A 25,729-nucleotide genomic window follows, 5' to 3' on the forward strand; every position below is an offset into this window, starting at 1 on the left:
AGGAGGGGAAAAGGTCAGAGAGGAGGGGAGAAAGAGTGAAAAAAAGAAAGAGAGCAGGAGAAAGAGAGAGACAGGAGTGGGGGGAGAAAGGAGATGGATGGAGAAAGAGAAGGGAGGATGTTCATAGAAGCCAATGAGATATTAAGATCTGATTCATCTTCAGTAGAGAAACAAGGGTGTCACCTTCGTTTTATCAAAGTATTAAGACACAGGTAACCTCGCCCACAACTGCAAATAAAAGCTATGCCATTGATTTCTTTTACAGTATGTGAGTTTCTCTACATTTCCTTGAGATATGTGTCCCAAATTAGTTTCCTTTAGCTGGAAAAAGGTCCCACCTTCATTTCCTAACTTCACTGAAATTGGAAGTCTAGTTGGAGTGATAAAACAAATAACAATGGAAAAAGACAACACATGTTAATTATCAGAAGAGGCCCCTTTGAATGAAATTAGATACAATCTTGGAAAGCAAAGAAAAATAGAAATTAGAAAAATGGAGTTCATAAATGGCAACACTGTTTTCAAACCGCCTAAATTAATGCCTATCTCCTGGAAGTTTTAATCAATCTCATAATCCAGACCTCTGTGATTACAATTATCTGGATAATTTAAGAAAGAAAGAAATCAGCTTTCGCCTATCATGATGTTTTATGCATCACAAATCCTCAAAAATTATTTTTCATTTGATTGGTCAAATAATTTGGCCTTTGTTTTCAGATTAAAGAAAAACCGCATGGGAAGGAAAGGTATAAAGACAAAAATTAAAAAGAACCTCATGAGGACCTTTTCAGAACTCAAGTTCAGAACAAGGAAAATGACATTGAGCTACAAAGGTCTCCATGATCTTTTTTTTCTGAGAAGAAAACACTTAGCCAAGGGCAAGGTCAGATCAGCTGGAGAGTTGAGTGTGTGTTAGTGTTTTACCCTACCCTTAGAAGCTGGGAATCTGCTGTTACTCTAAGTCGAATACTATCGTTCATTATGTCTCGATGGGCAAAACCAAGGTCCTTCATGAGGAAGAATGAACCACTGAAACTCAAGTTTACTTGGAAGCCACAATGCAGACTGCTTAGAACTTGAGCCTGGGACTAAGGGAGTCTTGATTCTTGGCCTTCCCTCCTCTCCCAGCTGCCTGTTTGAGTGAAATTTGATTCAAAGTCTTACCTAATTTATCCCTCTCACTCCTATCTAGCCTTTATTCAGTTCTCTTAACACACTTATTTTTATTATTTTTGTTGATGAGTCAATAGGCTTTTTAAAAAGGTAATATAAAATAGCCTGATTAACCAAAGAGGCAGACATGACCTATAATTTTATACTGAATAAGAGCCAGTGTTAAAATGTTGATAATTTCCTTTGAATATTTATATGTGCATAATTAGTTTTACGTGGTTGAGTTCATGCTATATGTATATAATTTTGCAGCCCTCAGCAGTTACGATTCTTCAGCAGTGTCTCCTGAGTTCTAATGCTCCATGCAGCTTTATTTTCTTGTCATCTAAAAGGCTTTTGTTTCTGTACAAAGTTATAAACTCTTCCAAGGAAGAGACCTTATCTTCCATTTATTTGTCCTTACCTTGCTTTCTACACATAGACTAACAATTTGCCTTCCTAGGCACTCAGCAATGAAGACCCAATGCAGCCAAAAATAAATAAAATCAAATCTTAAAAAAAAAAAAGCTTAGCTGCCAAATCCTGGTTAAAAAAAAAAAAAGAACAGTGTGTATTCTATAAAATCTGAAAAATCATTTTTTGGATGCTCATTCAATCAGTTAGGTAAGTCTTGGATGAGATAATGCTGTGAGGAAGGCAAAAAAAAAAAGATCCCATGGCCCTTCTCTAGTGTCCCTCTCCATCCCCAAGGCATACCTAAAGTTTATTTTTCACATTGCAGTCAAAGAGAGCTTCTGAACAAACAAATCTCCATACTCCTTACCTGTACCCATCTCTGCATCACCCTTTCTTGCCCCCACTGTATATTCCAATCATTATCAAAGTCCCAGGAGCACAGTATGCTTACTCTTCTTTCTTGGCCTTTGCACATGCTGTTCCCTCTGCCTGGAAGACCATGCCCCCCATGTTCACCAACCAAATCCCCCATCCTCACTTGGATAATTGTTACTCATGTTTCAGGTCTCACCTTAGATGCTACCTTCTTTGGGAAGCCTTCTTAGTCCCTGCTAGCTTAGTGATTCCATCTCAGTGCTACCTTAACATCTTGGGTGAACCAGTATCATTTATATATATATATATATATATATATATATATATATATATATATATGCCTGCCTGCTTACTTATCTTCCACCACCTCCCACTGTACCCCAGAGCCTTAGGCTCTTTGAGGATAACTACTATAGCTGTTCACTACTCTATCCTCAATAGCTGGCTGTCATAGAACATATGTTCGCTGAATATTTCTGGAATATTTCTGGAATGAATGAATGACTCTGCTCTTCTTGCCTCTTCCCACCTGTGTGTCATGTCCTTGGGTACCCCACAGATTCACCACACTCCTGCCTGCCATACCCACTCCTTTGATCTTCCCTAACTTTCGCCTTCTTGAGGATGTTTTGAGCTCTACACAGGTTTGCCTCTAGTTTGTTAGTCTGATCGACTGTTCCACTCAGAGATGCTAATGGCTCAGGTGTCACATTCCTTATAAAGCATGTGGTCCTAAACTAGTCTTTTCGGGAGTTTCTTAGCCCAAAGCAAAAGCTATAATGGCAGACTTTCAATGCCTCTCCTGAAGGAAGCTTTCTCTATTCCTCAAATGCTCCTGTGTGAGCGATGGCCGCTTCCTTTGTGTAGACCAGCATCAAACTTAAATCTTTAATATGGAATACTTGCCCTGAGTGGTCATTGTGCTCGCGTTGTGAAAGACTCATTTAAAACAGTAATATTGCTTTTAATGGAAATTTTTGGGATAGGGTCACTGATACATGTTACAAAGAAATAAAAAGGTCATTGTTATATGCTTCACATTTAATGTAGATATCAACTCTGCTTCCACACATTACTTATATATTTGTGTGAAGATTTTGTATGAGTTGAGGAGAAATTAAATGCATTTATCCTATTACGTGGTAAGTAAACCAGTACAGTGGAGAAGATGAATCCTCCGTGATTCATTCTTCAGATTTCATGAAATAGCGATCTGAAGAAAACATGAATTTTACTATCTAAGAAATAAATGAATTCATCTGGGCTACTGAGAAATGATTTACATGTAGGTAAAATGGGGCAAAGTTTTGATCTTTTTCCATTTGAGAAAAATTCTCTCTGGAAATTACTCAAAGAGAAGAAAAAGCTACTGGGTCCAGATTTAAAAGAAGATAAAAAGCTTCTTGTTTCTATGGAAATGAACATGGGTCACCTTGCATTTCTCTTTTCTTCTTAATTATTTTTTTCCTCAGGGCAGATTTCTCTAGCCTACTTTGTAATGTCTAATGACTTTACCATGGACGGATCATTAAATACAGAGCTAATGAAACCTTTAGAGATAATTTAAGCCGAACCTTTTATTTTGGAGATGAACCAGTTGGCAGTCTGAGAAGTCAAGCATTTTGTCCTCTATCACCCTACTGTAGAGCAGCAGACCTGGAGCTTAAAACCAGTCTGGACCCTGGACCCTGTGTGCTTTCCATCACATTTACAGACAGTTGCTGGGAAATGTGGAAATAATAAATAGATGGCTAAGTAAATAAACAGTATCATTCCAATATTTAATTTATGACACATTAATAATATCCAGCATTTTCTGACTGCTATTCTAAGTGTTTTATATGTATTAACACACTTGATCCTCACAATGCCTTATGATTCTTATTTTAACCAATAATAAAGCTGACGTGCGGAGAGCTAAGGAGACTCCCACAGCTGGTCAGTGTTGACACTGGGCTGTAAGCGTGACAGTAGCCTCTTGAGTCTGTGTACAAAACTGCTACCTTGTACTTCCTTTCATTTCAAGTATATTCACAGATTATTCAAACATATGTGCAGTTGTGTTAAGAACAAGAGCATTGAAGTTATAAACAAGAATGAGGTAATTGGCTCTGCCAGTTAGCTGTGTAACCTTATATTACTTCCTCTCGCAAGGCCCCTGTGCTCTGGATGGTGACCTGAGGTTATTTCAGAATAGCACTTCCTCAGAGAGTGGCCGGGAAAGTTACCCAGGGTAATGCAAATAAAGTTCTTCTGTTCTGGAACTGAGTCTGCCACACGTGTTAAAAATTAATATGCTAGCGTGCTTAATTAAACTTGTAGTCTCATTGGCTGAAGCCCTTATTTCATTGCAGCAACACAGAAACCTTACTTTTTTTAAACTTCCTCTTTGAAAAAAATACACCCCTGCACTATTCTAGCTTAGTAATGTGACATAAGAAATTTAATTTATTCTTTATTAGGGCATTTAATGCTTTAAAGTGTTCATTTTGAAAATGCTTTTGATTCTTTTTTTTTAAACTAAGTACCTTATAGGAACTTGCTTTCTCATTATTTGCTTGTTTCTACTAAACATGGAGCTCTAGAGAGGAAATTCAAGATAGCTGATGATTTTATTTAATCCTACTTTGTGTGTACAGTCGATATTGAGAATAAAACAAAGAGATATGTTAGGAAGCAAATACAAGAAATAAATCTTATTTAAACAAACAAGCAAACAAACAACAAGAACAAATTGTACCATTCCTTTAGAAATGTCACTATCTACCATACACAGCAGTCTTTCTTTTCAGCAATAAAAGACAACTGACCATCTAAAGATTTCCAATATCCTTGCAGTGTTGACCTCATTGAAAATTGATGAGATCAAAAGTACAATTACTCTGGACAGGAGCTGTGCTGCCAGATTATCTTGCACAGAAAATCTCTGAATGTCAACCTAGCACACACATTGAGCAGATATGACACTTTCTCTCCTATAACTTCAAAGCATCACTGAGTAATTTTTTTCTCTGCACAATAGTTTATGACATTCATGTCTCTTTCCTCTCCTATCTCTTGGAGAATTCATTCTTTGATCTTAATCTCTAAGAGTTTAATTTCCTTTTCCACTGTGGAGGTGTGGATTGGGTGGGAGTCATTGTAAAAGTTACAGAGTAGTAACCATAAACAAAATAAGACCTAAAGAATATAAAATTTTTTTTTCTGGCATCACTGCCCCTGGAGAGTTGATGTGATGAGGTGCTTCATGGTGGTGAGATAGTATCATGACCTGTAATTCTGTTGATTCACCTTGGAACAATTCACCTACCAGCGACGGCCTGGGCTGACATTTTTTTCATGCTGCATTAAGAACCTGAAATACTGCAGGGAGTTCCTAACTGACCTCCTTCGTTTAGAGTCGCCCTGACTCCCTAAATCATTTTCCACAGTGCAATGAGAGAGCACTCCCAAAAGTAAATCATGTCATTCCCCTGCTTGGAACTCACCAGTGGTTTCCTATTGCAGGACAATAAGTCCAGCTCTTTTAATAAAGCTTCCATGGCCTTTACAGCAGAGGCCCTGCTTCTTTTTGTAACCTCCAATCCCATCACTTCCTTCAGTTCTTTGAACATCATGTGCCGTTCTTTGCCTCCAGGCCATGATACATGCAAATCCTCTTTCCAGGTACCCCCTAAGTCCCCCTGTCTATTCACTAGCTTATGACACATGCTTGCTTGTGCAATAAAAGTGGAAGAGGACTTGTACTTCCTATTATTTGAAAAAGGAAATATTTTTAAAGTTATTTATTCACGTAAGTGCAGTTCTGTCTGTCTTTACTCATTTCTGTCATCAAAAAGATTTCTGAGGGGGCTTCCCTGGTGGCGCAGTGGTTGAGAGTCTGCCTGCCAATGCAGGGGACACGGGTTCGTGCCCCGGTCTGGGAAGACCCCACATGCCGCGGAGTGGCTGGGCCCATGAGCCCTGGCTGCTGAGCCTGCGTGTGCAGAGCCTGTGCTCCGCAGCGGGAGAGGCCACAACAGTGAGAGGCCCGCGTACCGCAAAATTTCTGAGGGATTGTTAGCAGCAGAACAAAGATTTATGCATCCCTCAGGCCTCATTTGGAGATTATGGTGGATCAAAGAGGGTGCTGATAATGTGTCTGGACAAAAGTCAAAATCTTAAACAAGGCAAAATATAGATTTTTTAAATGGCTGGTCTACACTGGGTTTAGCTAGCTGCTCACCACCACCACCCCCATTTTGAAATTGTCTCACTTCCATTTCTTACAAAAATGACTTCATAAAAGATAGGCTTTCGTCTCATTATGTGTAAATGAATGTAACAAACCGAATGCATTTCTCTCTCTTAATCTGCCCTACTCCACGCACCAGGATAAAATAAACAAGGTCTTTGGACATTCGAAAGCTCTGTTGAATGAACATCTTGTACAAACCATTGCCCCAATCAGCCTACTCAATATAGTCTTGGGAAATACACTTTTATACATTATTTGTTAGAGATTATTCTCCTATTTTGTGGTGGAAGAGTTCATTAGTTCCCAGCTCATAGGTGCTTCTATGTAGGAGAAACAAGGAATGAATATAACATATACTGTAATTATCCTCTGAGCAGAACTTCCCTGGATTTATAAGGAGTCAGGTGGGATTAATGGAGAGAGCACTGAATCCTGTGACCTGGTGTCATGCACATATAGTCTGCATTTCTCAGTAATTGGATAAGAAACCCTTGGCTGGGTCACTTCCCCTTGTGGGTTTCAGTTTTTCTCATCTATAAAATGAGTGATATAAGTATCTGAGTATAAATGTTTACGTAATATTGAAGACATTTTTCAGCTCTATCATTCTATGAATTGAACCGGCATCATTAACATAAGATGAATTTAAGTCTCTAATTCATATCCTTGGGTCCACTTTTGCTCTCCCTCAGTATATTCACATTGAAGCCAGAGCCTGCTTGGACAGTTCTGGATGAGAGCACATCATTCCTGCACCTAAAACCTTTCACTGGCTTCTGTTTGCACTAGGAGTAAAATAAGAACTCCTTGCCAGGCCTGCCAGGCCCTGCATGGCCTATTGCCAGCCAAGCCCTCAGGCCTTGTCTCCTCCCACTTTTTTCCTGAACTCTGCTGCAGCTGTTCTGGCCTTTCTTCCTGCTCCTTGAGCCCACCACGTTCATTTTCACCTCAAGGCCTTTGCACTACTCCCCCTCTGCCTGGTGCTTTCCTCTATTCTTCTGTGGCCAAGTCTACGTCCTCACAGAGGGCTTAGCTCTAGAGGACACTTTGAACACACCATCTAACCTAGACACCTCCTGCCCAGCACTTAGTCCTATTTTATCTTCTCCCTACTATTTCTGTCTGAAATAATCTTCGTTAATCACTTAATTGCTGCTTTCCTGTCTCCTCTATTAGAACGTGTGCTTATTGAGAGCTGGCAGCTTCCCTATCTTGCTCGCTGGTAATTTCCCTGTGCCTAGAAGAAAGCCTGGTATATAATAAACACTCCCTAATATTTGACTCAGTGAATTCACCCTGAGGTGTATTTAACTAATCACAGGTTATTTTTTAGAGACTACTTCCCTAAGTATGGGAAAAGTAAGAGATGGTATAAGTGTCTGGGAACAGTAGGAAGCCAGATGAAGAGAGGTATATGTAGAGATTAGAGGATGGTAGAGAAAAAAACAAACTTTATCCTTTTTTTCAGTTTCTTCCGTCTAGTGTAATCTTAATCCAAAATGTGTCAGCATCACAGATAGGATTTCAAAGAAGTGGGAACAGGGGTGGAGCTAAAACTTACACCAAGCTTAAACAAAAATAAACAAGCCCAACTGAGGAGCAATTTGACCTGTACTGAAAGAGTGAAAATCATACATCACAGTCTCTCAGTGATAGGGCAGAATTTCCACCTCCTTACTCAAAGCTGCCCCACCTTTCCACCTGCAGCTCACTGGGGGACCCCAGAGAATTTAATCAAGACAGAGCCTTGGGAACCTACAGTCAGAATTTCAGTTTGATTTTTTATAAGGAAAAAAGATAGGAACATTACAAAGATGCCAAGGGGAGTGGGAGAAACCCCAAGCAACGGGGAAAAAACCCTCAAATTAAATTCTTATTGAGAAATATATCGTTCATTTAGAGTTAGTCAGGTTGAATTAAATAGAAAGACTTTTTATTTAACATGTAGGGGGAAAATGGGTATATAGAGTGACTATAAAATTTCTTTCTTGCAATTCTTGATGGTCCCTACTAACAATATTTGTACACTCTGTAAATTTCTCAAGCTTTTTGAGTTTCAACACATTCTTAAGTACTAGGGCAGCTTTGATGCAAATACAAAAAGTACCCCAGATATAGGTGTCTGGTACTAAGTCCACAGTACTTGTTACACGTGTCTCTTGAGTACACAGTGCCTCATGGTTCTGTGAAAACAACCGTGGTTACCACACAGTTGGGTTTGTTGCCCTTCTGTACTACCTTTCTGTTTCCTGTTCTCACTCTACACTTTTAAATCCTCACGAGATACATGTCACGTCTTGCCTGATGTAGCAAACACATAAGCTGTTCATGGCATACATTTACCTTTGTGCCTGTGTCTCTTCTGGGACCTGATGCACCTTTTCAGAACCAGACTCCATCCTGCAACCTGCCACTGGGTTCGATATTCCATCTGACAAAAATTGCCATTGGAGTACATGACAGATGCGGCAAATTCGGCGATGGCTGTCAGGGATTTCTTTCTGAGTGTTAAGGCACACGGTTGAGAATTACTGCTCTGAATCTGTTTAAGCAACTCAGTGTCCACCTTTCGTCTTCCTTAAAGAAGAGTGATTGCCCCTCTTATAAACCCTACTCTTATGATCTTGTCTACTCTACTTCATGTGAAATCCTGAAATTGAGATGACTTTTGACAACCCCACCTGAAATCTTAGTCTCATTTGGGGGGGCTTTGTCCACTGTGCTTTCTGGTCAACCTACAACTGGAGCAGGTATTTAAAGGGAATGTTGTAGTGAGTGAACAGGTGCTCACATTATATTTAGAAAACATGTCAATACTATTAAATTATTTGTAAAAAAAAAACCCAGTATTTTCTTCTACTTGTTCTGCAATACACAGCTGTACCCCCAGAGTACAAAGAACAATGGGTGTTTGTAATATGTGTGTGTGTGTGTGTGTGTTGTGTGTGTGTGTTAGTGTAGGTGCATGTGTGTTAATGTAGGTGTGTGTGTGTTAGTGTAGGTGTGTGTGTGTTAGTATGTGTGTGTGTTAACCCTAGAAAGTTTAGCATGTATTTATTAAACACATTATTATTTTAATTTTTGAAAAGTTGTTAACTCATGCCACGCTTCACTTTTGGCTGAAACTGAATGAATAAACTTGATCCTGCATAAAGGAGTTATAATAGATTGTTACAGAAGGAAAAGGTGAGAATGAGGGTATGGATGAGATCGAAATAATATGTATGTACATTTTCCTATGCATGTGGCAAATCTTGTATAACTTCACAACGCTCTTTGCATCCTTTTTAATTCCGATCATTTTGCATGGTATCCCATGGAGCTCCAAACAGTTGAGTATAAAATCCTAACATGCCACTCCACCCACATCAGTTCCACAGTCGCTGGAGTCTACCTCTGCCTTTTGTGCCCCTTCACTTAGAGTAAGACTCTGTTCTCTGGAATGCGCATCCCTCTGGTAACTTCAGCCTCCCCTTTTTCTGTTTTCAAGGATGGGAGGAACAGTTTTATTGGACACCAACTGGGCGGGGTAGTGGAAGTGCCGAACAGCAAGGACCAGCGGGTCAAGTCAGCCAGAGCCATTCAAATCACCTACTACCTCCAGACCTATGGCTCTGCCACCCAAGACCTCATAGGGGAGAAGTGGGAGAATGAGTTCTGTAAGCTTATGAGGAAGCTCCAGGAGGAGCACCGGGGCCTCCAGCTATACTCCTTAGCATCCTTCAGCCTCTGGAGAGACTTTCATAAGACCAGCATCCTGGCCAGAAGCCAGGTCCTCGTGAGCCTCGTGCTGATCCTGACCACAGCCACCCTCTCCAGCTCCATGAAGGACTGCTTGCGCGGCAAGCCCTTCCTGGGCCTCCTGGGGGTGCTCACCGTGTGCATCTCCGTCGTCACCGCAGCTGGGATCTTCTTCATCACCGACGGAAAGTACAACTCCACCCTGCTGGGAATCCCGTTCTTTGCCATGGGTAACTATCCATCCTTGTGGTAATCGGCTTCTTACCGGTTTGGGGCAAGGTAGTACATTTCTTGAATTCTCAGGTGGAAATCTGTTTTAATTTTGCCTTGGTATGTCTGTGTGATGTTGTGAAATTTTACCTGGGGTGCTGTCTGCTTTACCTGATTAGGCCTTTTTCAGTAAATTGTAGGCTGACCAAGGCACCTCATTTATGCCAGGGACTTTAATGCTGTCCAGTGTTTTTAAAGTACAAACTATTGTAAGCTTCTACTCAGCTTCTTCAAAAATTATAGGTTAAAGATCATGGGGTACGAAGTTAAGGAGGTCCAAAACCTGTTTCACACAGATTTTTGTGGTTCATATTAGTGTTGCATCCTCAAACTGATGGTGATGAAGAGTGGATATCACGGGATGAAAATTCTGAGAGCCACCGAGAGGTTCTAATTTCAAAGACGTTCTTCATTAGACTTTGTTTATTAATTCATTTCAGAGTTTTTGCAGAGAATATACTCCATTTCCTCACCTCTATTTAAAATTTTTCTGCAGCCACTTAAAGATGTGGCCTCTAACTTTTTGGTGTCTGTTGAAAACAATATATGAGTATCTTCAGTCAAGATTATCCTTTCTTGTACATTTTTCCCAGACATACTTAAACGGTCTAGAAAATGGTATGTAAGTGTGTGTGTGTGTGTGTGTGTGTGTGTGTGTGTGTGTGCATGCACGTGCACGCATGCACATGTGTGTGTTTCTTGCAAAAGAGAAGATCAAGTCTGGGAAGAAAAGTGAGTGATGGTTCATCAACAAGATTGATGGAACTTGTCAGAATAGAGATGATGACGGTGATTATTTGTGGTGCCACTGAAGAGTTCTGTCAGAAGTGGTACAATTCCATGCATGCAGCAAAGGATAAACTGTGAAAATGGCCTCTAGATGGTGAACTGACACGCACAGGAGAGTCTTCAGCTGTAAAATAATTGCTTTTCCCTTCCCAGGTTAATATCAGCCCTAAATTATAGCTTTATTACTAAGTAAAAAAGACGTAGGCATGCAGTTAAAGTCTTCCAGGTGATCTGGGCCCTTTTCATTTTGACCTAAACGAACGTTTTCAAGAACAACGTTGCAAAGTGGATTTATCTGGAAACCCATCTTCACTGTGGCCCTGTTAGCTCATCTCGGTAAGTCTGTTTCCTCTTGTATAAAATGAGGATAAATGAAAAGCCAGTTCCAATTTGACCTCTATGGTACAGCAATATTTCTACTTAAAACTAAATAATAATAACAATGATAATAATAATAAAGCAGCTATGCTTATTATCACTTAAAAAAATAAAATGAGGATAATGATTGGATAATAATGATGAGGTAAAAAATAAGTCAAAGAATTGTTTTCTGAACGTAATAGAATGTACCTAAAGGTAATACGACAGGGTAGACACTCAATAAGTATCATCGAGTTTTAGTCGTTAAGCTGGTGTGTTACGTGCAGTGGATTCAGTGATGAATAAGAAACAGCCCTTGGCTTCAAGAAATTGAAAGTCTTTCTTGCATTCTGCATATCATGTTTAAATGCATGTTCATCTTGTTAACAAAAAGTTTTTCTATTTGCTAAAGAAATATATGAAATTTTTTTTTCACCAGTGACAAGGATAGGTCTAGATTTGAACCACTTATACTTGTTATGTTTTGTGGGCTCAGTCTTTTAACTTAATAATATAAGATTCATATGAATCATGCAGCATGATTCACAAGTGAAACATGGATCATTCGAGATGGACAAATTAGGCACCTTAGAGCCAAGAGGGCTTTTTCTAAAACTGGTGGCAATCTAATTAGGTAGTGGAAAGATTTATCAGGAAAATTCTGTAATGTATAGAATTATATTTCATACAAATAAGGAGAAAAATTGTCTCCAGTGTTGCTGAATTGTATTCTAGGCTCAGATACTAAATCAGTGGTATTTTCATTCCTTAAAGAAATAATAAGAACACTGAAAGCCACAGTGAAGTAAATGTCCAAACCCTAAAACACACACTTTTCACATTTTCTCCTCTCTCAGTCATCTTTACAATCACAAATCAGCCCTGGACAGGGTCGGTGCAGACTCCAGAAGCCTGGTAAATGGTTACTTTTCAGTATTCCTGCACTTCAAGTTCTTACAATAATCTTAGAAGAACTTTCCTGCTATGTTCTGAAAACATAACAACAGTAGACCTATAAATATATACTTACTTAAGATATTTGCTCCATCAAGGGGGAGTTGGTTTTGTTGTGTTTTGTTTTGTTTGTAAAATGATCATAATGGTAAAGATACCAAAATGGAGAACTAGTGAAATAAAAGGGATATGCCACAGAGCTAGGACATCTGGGTTTCCATCCCAGCTTTTCCACTAACTTTGTATGTTTTGTTGGGCAAGTTAGGTATAGTCCCTTTGTCCCAGTTCTTCATCTATTTTTTAAAATTTGTTTATTTGTTTTTATTTTTGGCTGTGTTGGGTCTTCGTCGCTTGTGCACAGGCTTTCTCTAGTTGTGGCGAGCGGGGGCTACTCTTCGTTGCGGTGTGCGGGCTTCTCATTGTCATGGCTTCTCTTGTTGCAGAGCACAGGCTCTAGGCACGCGGGCATCAGTAGTTGTGGTACGCAGACTCAGTAGTTGTGGCTCTTGGGCTCAGGCTCAGTAGTTGTGGCGCACGGGCTTAGTTGCTCTGTGGCATGTGGGATCTTCCCTGGCCAGGGATCGAACCCATGTTCCCTGCATTGGCAAGCAGATTCTTAACCACTGCATCACCAGGGAAACCCCAGTTTTTCATCTATTAAATGAAGGATTTGGACTCTTCAGTCTTAAATTTTGAAGTTCCTACATTGTTCGTTTCATTCTTCAACTGAAGTTAGAATTTGATCATTCTTTTGTAAAAACCTTGAAGGTTTGTATTATCTTCAAACTTCTAACCTCCATTCTCCTTTATTGACTCTGTGTGTGTGTGTGTGTGTGTGTGTGAGAGAGAGAGAGAGAGAGAGAGAGAGAGAGAGAGAGATTGAGAGATTGAGAGCTGAGTTTGGCAGATACATACCTTCTGGTGGTACACACAGCATTGTTTAAAAGTAGTCCTTTGATGAATTAGTTTACATTGTGTCCAAACTGCATAATCCAGTGTTAGTTGGGTGTAAGGAAAAGAAGCCCAACTCTTTTTATAAACCTCTATTTCTATTCCTATCTTCCTACAAAGATTTCTTTAAGGTAGTGAATATTCACTTCATTATGCTCCAAGATTCAAGCCATTCATCCTCATTAGAACTTATCCCTGAAGCTGGGTATGTTGCTTAGGTGTTCTACTCTTCAACCATTCTATTTTTGACCAACTATCTTTCTTTAATACTGCATCTGCTTGTTCTTTTTTCTGACCATTCATCCAGTTAATACCCCCAATGTCATTTCAGAGGCATGTATTCTGTACTTCCAAATCCTTCATTTTTAAAGCCTGTACCAATTTTTATATCTTGGCTGGTGTCCCTATAGGTAAATGTATGTTTGTTGAATTGTACGTTCAATATTTAGGCTTAGAAAAGAAGATAATTATAAGCATGTGTATTCTCTCTAGAAAAGATTTCAGAGAGAGAAATCCAGACTCATAATAATTTCTTTAAAAATGCTTAAAAGGACCCCTTTTAGCTCCAGCTTAATGGCCTTTCTCTATACAAGCATAAACCAATGAGAATGCCACTGATTTAATTTATAACTCATTGTCAGCCTTTTTTTCACCTCATTTGCTTTATGTGGATGTGTTTCCTCTTTCTGGAAGGAGAAATATGGGCTAATACCGCACACCGATGCCAAGCTGGCTCCTGCTGTATCTTGCTGATCTTCTGTGGGTAGTTGCCAGGGACATTAGGAGCCTTGGTTCACTATTATTTTTGCTGTCCATCCTGAGTTTGTTTTATATGCCAGGAGTCTTACTTTAGTCAGCTTGATGTCACTGGACATGTGCAGATGACTCGTTTTTTTCAGGTGAACCCAGGGTTTCCAGATAGGAGACCTTCTCATTCATCATCCAAAACCTGAGCTCCATATTCATTTACTTATTAGTTTATTCAAATATTTATTGAGCACCTACCATGTCCTGGAGTAAAAAGTATTGAACAGAACTAATCAAGTTGTTGCCCACGTGGATCTTACATTCTAAGCCTGCTAAGGGAAAGTGTCAGACAATAAACAAATAAATATAAACTGTGTTATATTATTGATAAGTGATATAAAGTATAATCGTAAAACAGGATAAGAGATAAAGAGCATAGGTGGTCAGAGAAAAGCCTTTCTAAACAAGTGAATTTGAAACAGAGAGCCAAATAAACTGAAGAAGGAGCCATGCACTAACTGAGAAAAGAGTGTCTTTGACAAAGAGAACTATCCATGCAAAAGCCTTGAGATGGACCTTACTTGGTGAAGTTAAAAAAGAGCAAGAAAGGGAGTGTGGCTGGAGCAGAGTGGGCACCTGTCTGAGTATTATGCAATGTAGCATACAGCCAGGTCACATAGGGCACAGAGAACTTAATACTTAAGATGGTAAGCGATCTGAAGCATTTTGAGATGAGAGTGTGATCTGACTTACATTTTATGGAAATGAGTCTCAATGGAGCAAGAATGGTTATAGGTTATAACTCATACATAGGTGAGAGGTTATTGCAAAATCTTCATGGGTTATAATGGTGGCTTGAAATAGCATGGGAGCAGTGACAGAGGTAAAAAGGGATTAGACTCAGGATACAATACTGGAAAATAGAATTCACAGGATTTGCTGAAGGAGTGGATATGGTATGTAAGAGAAAGAGGAGTCACGGGTGACCCCGAGCTTTGAGGACTGAATAACTAATCGAAAGCAGTTGCCATTTACTGTCACAGGGAGATCGTGGGAGGAATAAGTTGTGGGGGAAATACAAGAGTTTCGTTTTCCATGTGCTCAGGTGCCTATTAAGTATCCAAGTGGGAAAATGTGGAATTGGCGATATAAGACAGTATACAGATCAGGTTCAGAAGTAAAATCTATTAAGTTGGAGGTGAAAATATAATTTTGGATTCATCATGACATACCTAATAATGAAAGCCATGGACTCTGATAAGATCAACTGGAAAGATAAACACTGATGGAAAATAGAAGTCGTCTAAAATCTGAGCCCAGGAGTATTCCAACGCTTATGATTGGGCAGATGAAAGTGATTCAGAAAATGACACTAAGAAGGATTAGGCTATCAAGTGACATAGCAGAACCAAGAGAGAATAGTGTCCCAGCAGCCAAGTCAAGAAGGTGTTTCATGAAGGAGCAAGAGATCAGTTGTTCCAGTAGCTGCTAAGAAATTGTGTCCGGTGAGAACTGAGAATTGGTCGTTTGATTTAGGAATATTTTTTTTTCGGTACGCGGGCCTCTCACTGCTGTGGCCTCTCCCGTTGCGGAGCACAGGCTCCGGACGCACAGGCTCAGCGGCCATGGCTCACGGGCCCAGGCGCTCCGCGGCACGTGGGATCTTCCCGGACCGGGGCACGAACCCACGTCCCCTGCATTGGCAGGCGGACTCTCAACCACTGCGCCACCAGGGAAGCCCTGATTTAGGAATTTGAAGGTCATGAATGACTTTGGCAAGAGCTGCTTTAGAGGAGAGCTGAGGTAATTTAAAGAGGTTCAGTAGAGCTTGGAGCATAGGAAGTGAAGACAGTGAGTAAAGCTAATTCTTCTAAGGAATTTTTGCACTAAAGGGAAATAATGGTTTATGCAGTTGGGGATGACGTGCAGTAGAGAAAGCTTCATAGTAAAGCAGAGAGAAGAGATTGCAGAAGCAATGTCATTGAGCAGGAGAGAGAGATGGGATGGGATTCAGAGCACAGCTAGAATCATTGGCTTTATATAAGAGCCTAGACGGCTCTCATCTACAGTTAAGAAAAGGGAAGGCAGAAAATATGGACAGATCCAGATAGATTGGTACATGTCGGGGTGGAACCACGTGGAAATTCTCTTCTATGGCTTCAACTTTGTCAGTAAAATAGGAAGCAAGTCATCAGCTGAGAATAAATTTGGGGAAGGAGGCGTTAATTTGAGGAAAGTGAAGGGATTCTTAAAGAGTCACTTCAGAAAGTTGGAGAATAAAGAATAAAAGTTAGGTGAATAACTAGGAAGCACAGGGATCTCCTTGACATTTACGTGCATGAATATGAATTAAAAAAAAGAAATCAGTTAGCGTGGTTGCTGAGTCGGTCCCCCCTCCAGCCATATATAGCTGCTTGGGGGAGGAGTTGAATAGGCATTGAGATGAATTTAATCAGAAAGAAATTCCCAGAAAAAAAAAAAAAGAGGGTTTATAGTGTATGCAAAAGAGTGACTGTAATGACAGATCGTGAACGTTGTAATAGTTAGGATCAGCTAGACCATGTTGCAGTAACAAATAATGCCTTAAATCCATTTAGTTTAAGAAAACAAAGATTAACTTCTTGCTCATATCACAGTTTGGTGTGCGTCGGGAAGCTCTCTTTGGAAACTCTTTTCCACCAGAGATTCAGGAATTTAGGATGCCTCTGTCTTACAACATGTTGCCTTCTCAGAGTTTGTGCTCCCCGGCATGTACACAGATGAGGGAATAATTAGAGAAATCACACTACTTATTAACTACCTTGTACCCAAAGTGATTCAGTTACTTCTCATCACATGCTCTTGGCCAGAACTAGACATATGGCCATAAACTAACTGTGAGGAAGGATAGCAAATGTAGGAGAGCAAATGGATTATTTTATGAGCATCAACTGTCTCTCCCACATAAACTAAGCCAAACAGTAAAGGTAACGAGGATTTATTCTGCCTCATCAGCGTGGTAAAACACTGATAAGTTCAAAATATTATATTCTTCGTGGGGTCAGAGAACTGTCTTAGGTTGGAGTCTGTTCTGGCTATCTGTTTCTGTATAATAAACACCACAAAACTGGGTAGTGTAAAACGACAACCATTAGATTATGCTTGTGGATTCTGTGGGTCAGTATTTTGGAAATGGCACAGTGAGGTGAGTTCCTCCCACCTCTAGAATTTCTAGAGCCTCAGCTGAGGATGGCTTGAATATCTGAGGTCTGGCATAGTTGGGTCTAGAACAACAGTTTTCAACATGGCTTCTTCGCTCACATGGCTGGTACCAAGTCTGGGACTTCTGAAGGAGAATCTCAGCTGGAACTGTTGAGCATAGCATCTAAATTTGGCCTCTCCAGCATGGTGTTCCTGGGGTAGTCAGACTTCTTATATGGTGGTTCAGGGCTCCAAGAAAACGTTTTGCACAAGAGACGGACAAAAGTTCAGGGCTGGCTTAGACATAGAAGTCCCATAGCATCGCATCAGCCCTATTCTACCATCTGAGTACCAGTCACTAAGGCCAGCCCAGATCCCAGAGAGGGCAGTGGGGACTCCACCTCTTAAGACAGTGGCAGAGAACTGAAAGAGTGGCAGAGTCACATTGCAGAAGAGCATGTAGAATGGGAGCTACTGTTGTGGTCACCTTTGGGAAGTGCAATCACCACACAGTCGTAATGTGAGTGAGCTGCAAAGATAGAGGTGGATTCCAGAGATGCTTGCTGTAAAGGTTTTGAGACGAGATTATTACTGATGACAATGGCTATGATTTGATCATTTGGGGATGGAAGACAAATGTTAGATTAAAGACATTAGATATTCAAAGGACCCAATTTAACAGACATAGATATTCCATGATCTCCAAGGCCCAACAAATCTGGCATCTGCTAACCTTCTGACCTCAGGTTCAACCTGTCTGTCTCTCCTGTACACCTGGAAGGCTCTTCCTCAGATGTTTCCTCACCTCCTGCAGGTCTTTATACAAATGGCACCTTACCAGTGGGGACTTTCCTGGCCACTCTATCAAAAACCACAAGTGCTTCACCAGTACTCCCTTTCTCCCTCTCTGATTCAGTTTTCTCCTTAGAGCTCGTCATTATCTAACATACAGTATACTTACTTTTTGACTTGTTTTCCCCGCCATAGAACGTAAGCCCCCGAAGGATGTAAATTTTTATTTTTCCATTCACCGCTGTTTTCCAAATACTTCAAACAGTACTGGCCTCGGGTTGGCACTTAACAAATATATGTGGAATTAATGAATGAATGGTCTGTTAGCGTTTCTCAAATGGGTTATAGTCTATTAGAGAGTCATTTAATTTAGTGTATCATGATCCATGTTTATATTTCACTTATGGGGAAGAAAAGAGAGTAGAAAAGGATAGGAAATATCAAAAGGTGTCGCACATAGTAAAGTGTTATTGCATCGTACTTTTGTTTCAGTTTAATATACATGTGTATAATAGACATGATGTAAGATATATAGCCTAATGCGGGCCACAGTCAAAATTTTTAGAAAACACACTGTCTAGAAACTTCCTTGGACTAATGTCTTAAGGAGACGTGGTGATAGGTAAGGATTTGTTAATAGGGAGGCAACTGGGAGAACTCGTCAGAAGCATGGGTAGCTGCTCCTCTTGGTTCTGCTGGAGACAGAATCTGGATTTACGAAGGGGAAGGTATTGCTAGGGACATAAGGTATTACTTCTTGGGCACTTTTATTTTCCTCGACTTCAACCAGCACAGTGTTTGGCATATAATGAACCCTCTAAGGTTTGATGGTTGGCTAAAATTTTTTAATGATTATATTAAGGGTTTTGAAATGTTTCTCAATAAGTTAGTTTTGCCACAGGACCTGTTTTACTCGGGGTCATTAAACCTATCAAAACCTGCCCCAAATGACCCTATTGTTAGAAGCTCTCTTATTGGAGCTATTTTTTAGCTATGTCAGTTGCAGCCACCCTGCTCTTGGTGATAAATAATCATCTTCTTTGGGAAAATGTTGGTCAATGATGTGAAAATATCTCTCTGTTTAGAGGCTTGGAGTCAGAAGACCTGGAGCCCAGTCAAGTCCCTGTCCATTCAGGTGACTTCTCCTTGGGCCTCCCATGTTTTCTCTTTCATAAGATGAGGAAGTCAGACTGATTGGTCCTTAACATCTTTTCCACCTTTACTCCTTAATCAGTGAATCATTCATTTGACACTTAGGCTGTATGTTATCTAGGTTTTTGGCTCATTGGGAGCTGGAACTGGGTCTACTTGTAATCTTTTCAAGTGTCTAGTCCTAAGTGCCCATAGCATGCATTTTACAAATGTTGACTTTTGCAGGAGAAGGCTTAACTTTTGGTTGTCTTTAGCTTAGATATCTTAATGTCCTTATTTTTTATATGTTATTCTTCAGATTTCATTTCTTTATATTGATCTCTGTTCTTTTTGTAGCTGTGAAATGGACCTCCCAGAACAGAAGTTTTTAACAAGTTAAGATGTTGTCTCACTAACTGGTTTTTGTAGACCTTTTGAAGGAGGTGGGAAGGGAACAGATCTTGGCATAACAAGTAAGAAGCTGAATTTTATGCCAAGCATTTGAGGTAACATTGAATAGTATGTAGTTTTTATTGTGAAGCACTGTCCAACATTACTAATAATTATATCCTGACTCCTTAAGATTCTTATTTTCTTTTGAATCCACCTCCATCTGTTACACTTTTTACTGCTAATGAGCTTCCTCCCATGGTAGTTGGAGTTTAGGAATGAGGAAGAGTATTTATATAGCAAAATTTTACTCAGGGTGAAAAGCATATGGGCCCATTTTGGTGATTGTGTTTATCTCAAGGGTAGGTGATGTGCTAGTTTAGACTTTTAAAATGGAAAGATTTGTAATTAAGCCTTATGCTTTCTAATATGTTTTGCCCTTGCTTTTTTACTTCTTAAATCATATAGTGAATTAGGCTTGAATATTTAAGCAGACAGGGAAAGGAGAGAGACATCAATTTATCCAGTATATGGTAGAACTGTTCCTATGTCAGCTTCTACCACTTCTCCAGTGTGGACATCTAAGCCTTCCTCAAATATGCATCTATCACAAGCAACCCTAACTATCCTCATTAATTGAAGTTGACTTGATTGTCCTATGAGAATGTTCAAGAAAAAAATATTCCTGATGCAGAAGAGCTGCAGTTGCCAACCAGATCAGGATTTTCTGCAGTGCTGCATCAAGGTAAAAATTGCAATTCAAACTCCTGAAACTTGAAGGGTGAAAATGCATTAAGGCTATGCCATTGCTTTTCTGAGGAAAAGCAAAGTCTCAGCCAGATAAAGCTCATTTACAAACTAGAGACTTATTTCCAAGATTCAATTCATTTCCAAGCCAGTATTTTCATACCCAGTCATTGAAAATTAGCAGAGAAAAATGAGATTAATCCTGCATTGGTTTGAGGGTCCTAGAGGCCAGCCTTGGGCTTCCAAGAATTGAAGAATCCTTGTACACTGATTTTCACCTGCCTTCCTGGAACACGGTGGTTTGTGAATGCATCAAATATCTGTGTGTCATCGTGATTGATTTTCTTTGTAATGAGAGAGCAGTGCCTTCATCCAGACCAAGGCCAAACTCTATTATTCAAGCCTTGGCTTATAGATATCATTCTGTACCCTTAGAGAAGTTATAACCTGAGTTTGAATTTAATATAAAGAAGATGCTGCTACTTTTCCTACTGCTTCTCACGCTGACTTGGCCCAAATGGAATAAGAATATGTCCTGGCCAGTGATACTTCTAGTGATTGTTTCAATGTTAAGTGGAACATCCTAAACTAAGTATCATACTTAATAATATAAATCAGCAAAGTATTAGTTAAGAAAATTTACTAATAGTGTTTGAGATAATAAAAAACATAGAGTATAACCATAATAGTCAATGATATAAACGAAATAATGAAGGAAAAGGAGATAATTTTATCAGAAAGGACTGGATATAAGAGTAAGTTAAACTACATTTTAGCAAAATAAATAAAAAGTGGTGGATTTGGGGAGAAACAGATTAGATGGCTCATTTCATTGAATGAAAACCAATCAAAATCACACACACACACACACACACACACACACAAAGAGAAACCAGTGAAAGACACCTAACTTGCAGATTTTGGGGTGAAACTGTGATGCATATAATAAGGACTCATAATAATTAACTGCAAGTTGCTAGATTCACTCTATAATTCAGTCACCTTCCTCTTCCTTTCCTCTGTCAAAGTCAAGGGTCAGGGCAACTTTATAATAAAGTTTACTGTGTTGGTACAATGTTTTGCGAATAAGAAGTGCTCAATAATTATTTCTTGAATGAATGACTTGTAATTTCACTAGCTCACAGCAGACATGAAGGAGATTTTTATTAGAAATGGATAAAAATCTGTGTTTGAAATTGTACGTGTTCTTTGAAAAATTTTAGAACCATGGCTTTTAAACAAAGCCATTGAAAGTGTTTATGTAATGAGGAACGTTTGAATTTCCAAACATGAGAGTATAGTCGAAATGTTGTATCTTTTGTTTGGTGCGTCGTGTACCTTAAAAGTATCCCATTGGCCATTTGATCATGCAGATGGCTTCCTGTTCACCCAGAGGAAAGTAGGGCAGCTGTTGCCATTAAATGAGGAAATATTTAGTTCATGAAACTAGTTCATGAGAACTATTCTCAAGCCTGGAGAGGAGCCAAGGTCAGAACCTGTATTACTTGATTTTCCCTCCCAGGTTCCTTGACTCTGTTAGCAGTTCTCAAACTCGGCCCTGGGGAGTCCTCGGGATGTGCTGGGGGTGCAATGGGCCTCAGAAAGAATTAAGCCCCCAGAAGTCCCGGCTGCTCCTTCCTGCTTCTGAACAGAAACTTTCTTCTGATATTTTTACATGACAAGTCTCCATAGATATTTAGTTTGAGGAAAAATTTGAAAACTGCCCGTCTTCTACCATCCTATAGTGCCTCCTTCATAATAAAATGGAAGGTAGAAACTAAACTTGAGGTGAACTAAGTGTATCTTACAGTCTGAGTGGCACTCAGTCTGAGTGGCTGAGTGCTTTGATCAACTGTTATATCCACAGACAGCCTGTAGTCTTTTTCTTGAAGTATTCCTAGAGGCAGGACGTCTACTTAAGACCTTAACTTTCTCTCTTGTAGACAAGTTAACCTATTTTTAAGATGCAGAAAATCCAAAAGGATGGAGGCAGTGAGGTTGTATCTCTGTCATGAGAACTAAGTAAGACTGCCAAGAGGCTCCAAAGGGTAGAAGTAATTGTAATTTTACTGTATTCTAGGGTTAGAATAGCTGTCTTACAGGTCAAAAAATTGTACTGTAAAAACACAGTGACAAAACTAGATTCTCAGTGAAAGAATCCCGTTAACTAGGTTGACAAGGGTAATATGTTAGCCAGAATCTCTGTTCTGGTAACCTTTTCAAAAAGTGGTTTACACTAGCTAGGCTTCCCTTTCTCAAGATATATAAAAAAGACTCAGAGGGCTATGTGATGAACATAAATTAAAACACAGTGAGGCAGCATGTGATCCCTGACGCAGGCAGGCAGACCAGCAGGGCGGGGTGGGAAGCGCTGGTGGTGCCAGTGATGAGTGCACCCTCCCGTCTCACAGAGACCGCCGAGTTCCGTCAAGTCTAACTTTTTAGGACTTCCCTGGTGGCACTGTGGTTAAGAATCCGCCTGCCAGTGCAGGGGACACGGGTTCGAGCCCTGGTCCGGGAAGATCCCACATGCTGCGGAAGCAACTAAGCCTGTGCGCCACAACTACAGAGCCCATGTGCTTCAACTACTGAGCCCGCACACCTAGAGCCTGCGCTCACCGCAACTAGAGAACACCCGCACACAGCAATGAAGACCCGATGCAGCCAAAAATAAATAAAATAAATAAATTCAAAACAAACAAGCAAACAAAAAAAACCCACAGTGATGTCTGATGGATTTCCTTGTTTCCCACAAAGAATGATGCCAAAATGCCCACCCGTGCCTCCCAGATTCAGTGTCATTCTCCCTTGGGAAGTTCTGTGTACCCAATACAGGTGCTCACATTGCTAGACCTTACCATTCATTCTGTGTTGGCCACCACCATTGATAAGCTTTCTCTCTAAGATGATTCTCTAAGATGACTCAATATCGCTATGTAGTAAACTAAGTAAAGAGTGTTTCTGTTGGGACTAGGAGACATTCTTTCTCCTTTGATTATTTACTGATGAGTTTAATCCTCAGAGAGGGACTATCTTTCTATGATTTCCAAGTGTTTGTGGTTCCTCCTTTCTGTTCCCCCTGTGATCTTTCTTTTTGGTTTATTATTTATTCCAGTCTGTTTATCCCTTTGCCCTTTCTGCTCATTCTTCTTAACCTTATCCTGAAAGATGAGAACCTTAAAGCAGCAGCAGGTTATGTGAGTTCCTGTATTCCCCACCCTATCCAAACAAGGTTATCAACACACCATCTACTCACTCAGGTCAGCACTGCTGTGTGTCTATAGCAGTCTGGCCAAGGGAGACATGTCTGTCAAAGGAGGCCTGTGCGCTTCATCTCTATGCAGCCTCTAATTCCAATTTCCTTCACATTCTTTGCTCAGACCAAAACCAAACTGCTATGTGGCCAGATAATACAAGGCTGTTTCATGTCTCATGATATTCCTTTTCCTAGAGATTCCCTCTATCTCTGCTTTGTTCTGATTTTCAAAGCTTAAATGCCTCTTGCTCTATGGAAATTTTTAATGACTTCTAAACTCAAGAACGACTGATTTTCCTTTTTGCTTATCCTTGTTTACATGCCTATATTTACTTCCATGTTAGGCTGCAGAGCTTTCATTAGAAAGGATCAACTTACTGTTTTTGTATCCTTAGCAACTAGTAGTGGGCCTAGCACAATTAGGAAGTTTTTTTTTTTTTTTAATAAATTTATTTATTTATTTATGGCTGCGTTGGGTCTTCGCTGCTGCGTGTGGGCCCTCCCCAGTTGCGGCGAGCGGGGGCCACCCTTCGCTGCGGTGGGCGGGCTTCTCATTGCGGTGGCCTCTCCCGTTGCGGAGCACGGGCTCCAGGCGCACGGGCCTCAGTAGTTGCGGCACACGGGCTCTAGAGCACAGGCTCAGCAGCCGTGGCGCACGGCCTCAGCTGCTCCGCGGCACGCGGAATCCTCCCAGACCAGGGCTCGAACCCGTGTCCCCTGCACTGGCAGGCGGATTCCCAACCACGGCGCCACCAGGGAAGTCCAAGAAGTATTTTAAAATTAGTTTTGGATTGACCATTCTGCCATATTAGCCCACTATGCATAATTGGCCTTCACCTTGGGTTCCTTGAAAAGCACTTGTGCCTGTAACTCTCTGTTTGCACTCTCCATCATCACCAACAGATTTTCTTCTCTACCTTTCTCTTCCCTGATCTTTGCTCTGGTAGGCTGATTCCTATGGACGCATCACCCAGGCTCCCTTTTCCTCTGGCTTTGGGTTGGATTTGGCCACCAAGAGGCATCACCAGGAGATAGTAGGACAGAAAGAGAAAGAGGTCAAGGTCTTTCTTCCCTGCTCCCTCCCTCCCTGCATTGGCATTATTTCTCCGGCAATAACTCCAGTCTCTGACAGGCAGCCACTCCTCTGTATCTATAGCTCTTACTGGACCCTGATCATACTATTTCCTCCCTTTATTCTGTTAGACTTAAAAGTGGTAACAGCTTCCTGCTCTTGATAGTCTCTGGGTACCTCAACATCCCTTGTTGTTGTTTCTTTTCCCATTGGCTCTGCTCATATCTCTGTAAGTAGTCTTTCAATTAAGGTTTTTTATTTATACCATTTGAAGGATTTCTATATGTCCTACCAAGCCTTTCAATCTCTTGCAAGATATACAGCATCCCAGTATCTTGTTGGATCTGACATTCTGCCCTCAAGTCCATCCGCCTACCTTAATTCTCTGCTTAACACTAGCCAACCAACCTTCTCTAAGGGCACTGAATCCTACTTTCTACCAGCCCAACTCCTGGTCACCCATGGACCTAAGGAGCAGTCTGCCTTGCCTACCTGAATTTGATTACCAGTTGACATCTGGACATCTGCAGTCATGCTCTGCCTGCCATTTTGGACATCTTAAGTTCACAATGTCCCTTGGACAATGGGCAGTGTATCTCTTTTTAGAAGCCATTCTTGTGTGAGGACTTTGCTTTCTCCAGTAAGCTGAAGTCTTGAGGGCATGCAAGCTTCCTATGCAGACTTGTTTTTGCACTTTTCACGGCTATTACGTTAGGCCGTTTTTGAGAAAGATCCTACAGAAAATGTTTTAAACACACATGTTTTTACCATCACCCTTGGTAAAACTTAGGGCTGGCATTAAGAGAGGCTGTGCCTTCTGCAAAGCAAGAATGAGAAGTTATCTCATTGGAAAATTCCATATCACCATAATCATTTTTAGGTCATGGTGGCTATTTTCTTCCTTGTACCTAGTTTAAGCTAAAAGTAGTTTGATGTAAAATTGTTGCCTTACAGTCAGATTTTCCAAATATATATAAAAAGAGGCTGCCTGTCCTTGTTTTGTGCCGTGGTGCCTGTGCTTTTGCAGCTGAAAATAGCATTGGTGCTTGTTCTTGGCACATTTTACTGCAAGCTTCTACCTAATTTGCTGTCCACACTCCCCCCGAAGTCCTTTTCAGCATTGCCGCTTTCCAAGTATTTCCTTCTCATTGACTATCTATGTCTCACT

The 25,729-nt window shown here is 40.4% G+C and overlaps 1 protein-coding gene across 1 annotated transcript in view; it reads left to right on the forward strand.

Moving 5' to 3' along the window:
• PTCHD4 (patched domain containing 4) overlaps positions 1–25,729 on the forward strand; it is a 166,914-nt gene that overhangs the window by 40,653 nt on the left and 100,532 nt on the right. Inside the window, exon 2 of the mRNA XM_060021256.1 lies at positions 9,672–10,152. Coding sequence (XP_059877239.1) covers positions 9,672–10,152 — 481 coding nt within the window. The remainder of the gene's footprint in view (positions 1–9,671; positions 10,153–25,729) is intronic.

The sequence above is a fragment of the Delphinus delphis genome, chromosome 10 (genome assembly GCF_949987515.2).
Source record: "Delphinus delphis chromosome 10, mDelDel1.2, whole genome shotgun sequence".
Taxonomy (NCBI): Eukaryota; Metazoa; Chordata; class Mammalia; order Artiodactyla; family Delphinidae; genus Delphinus; species Delphinus delphis.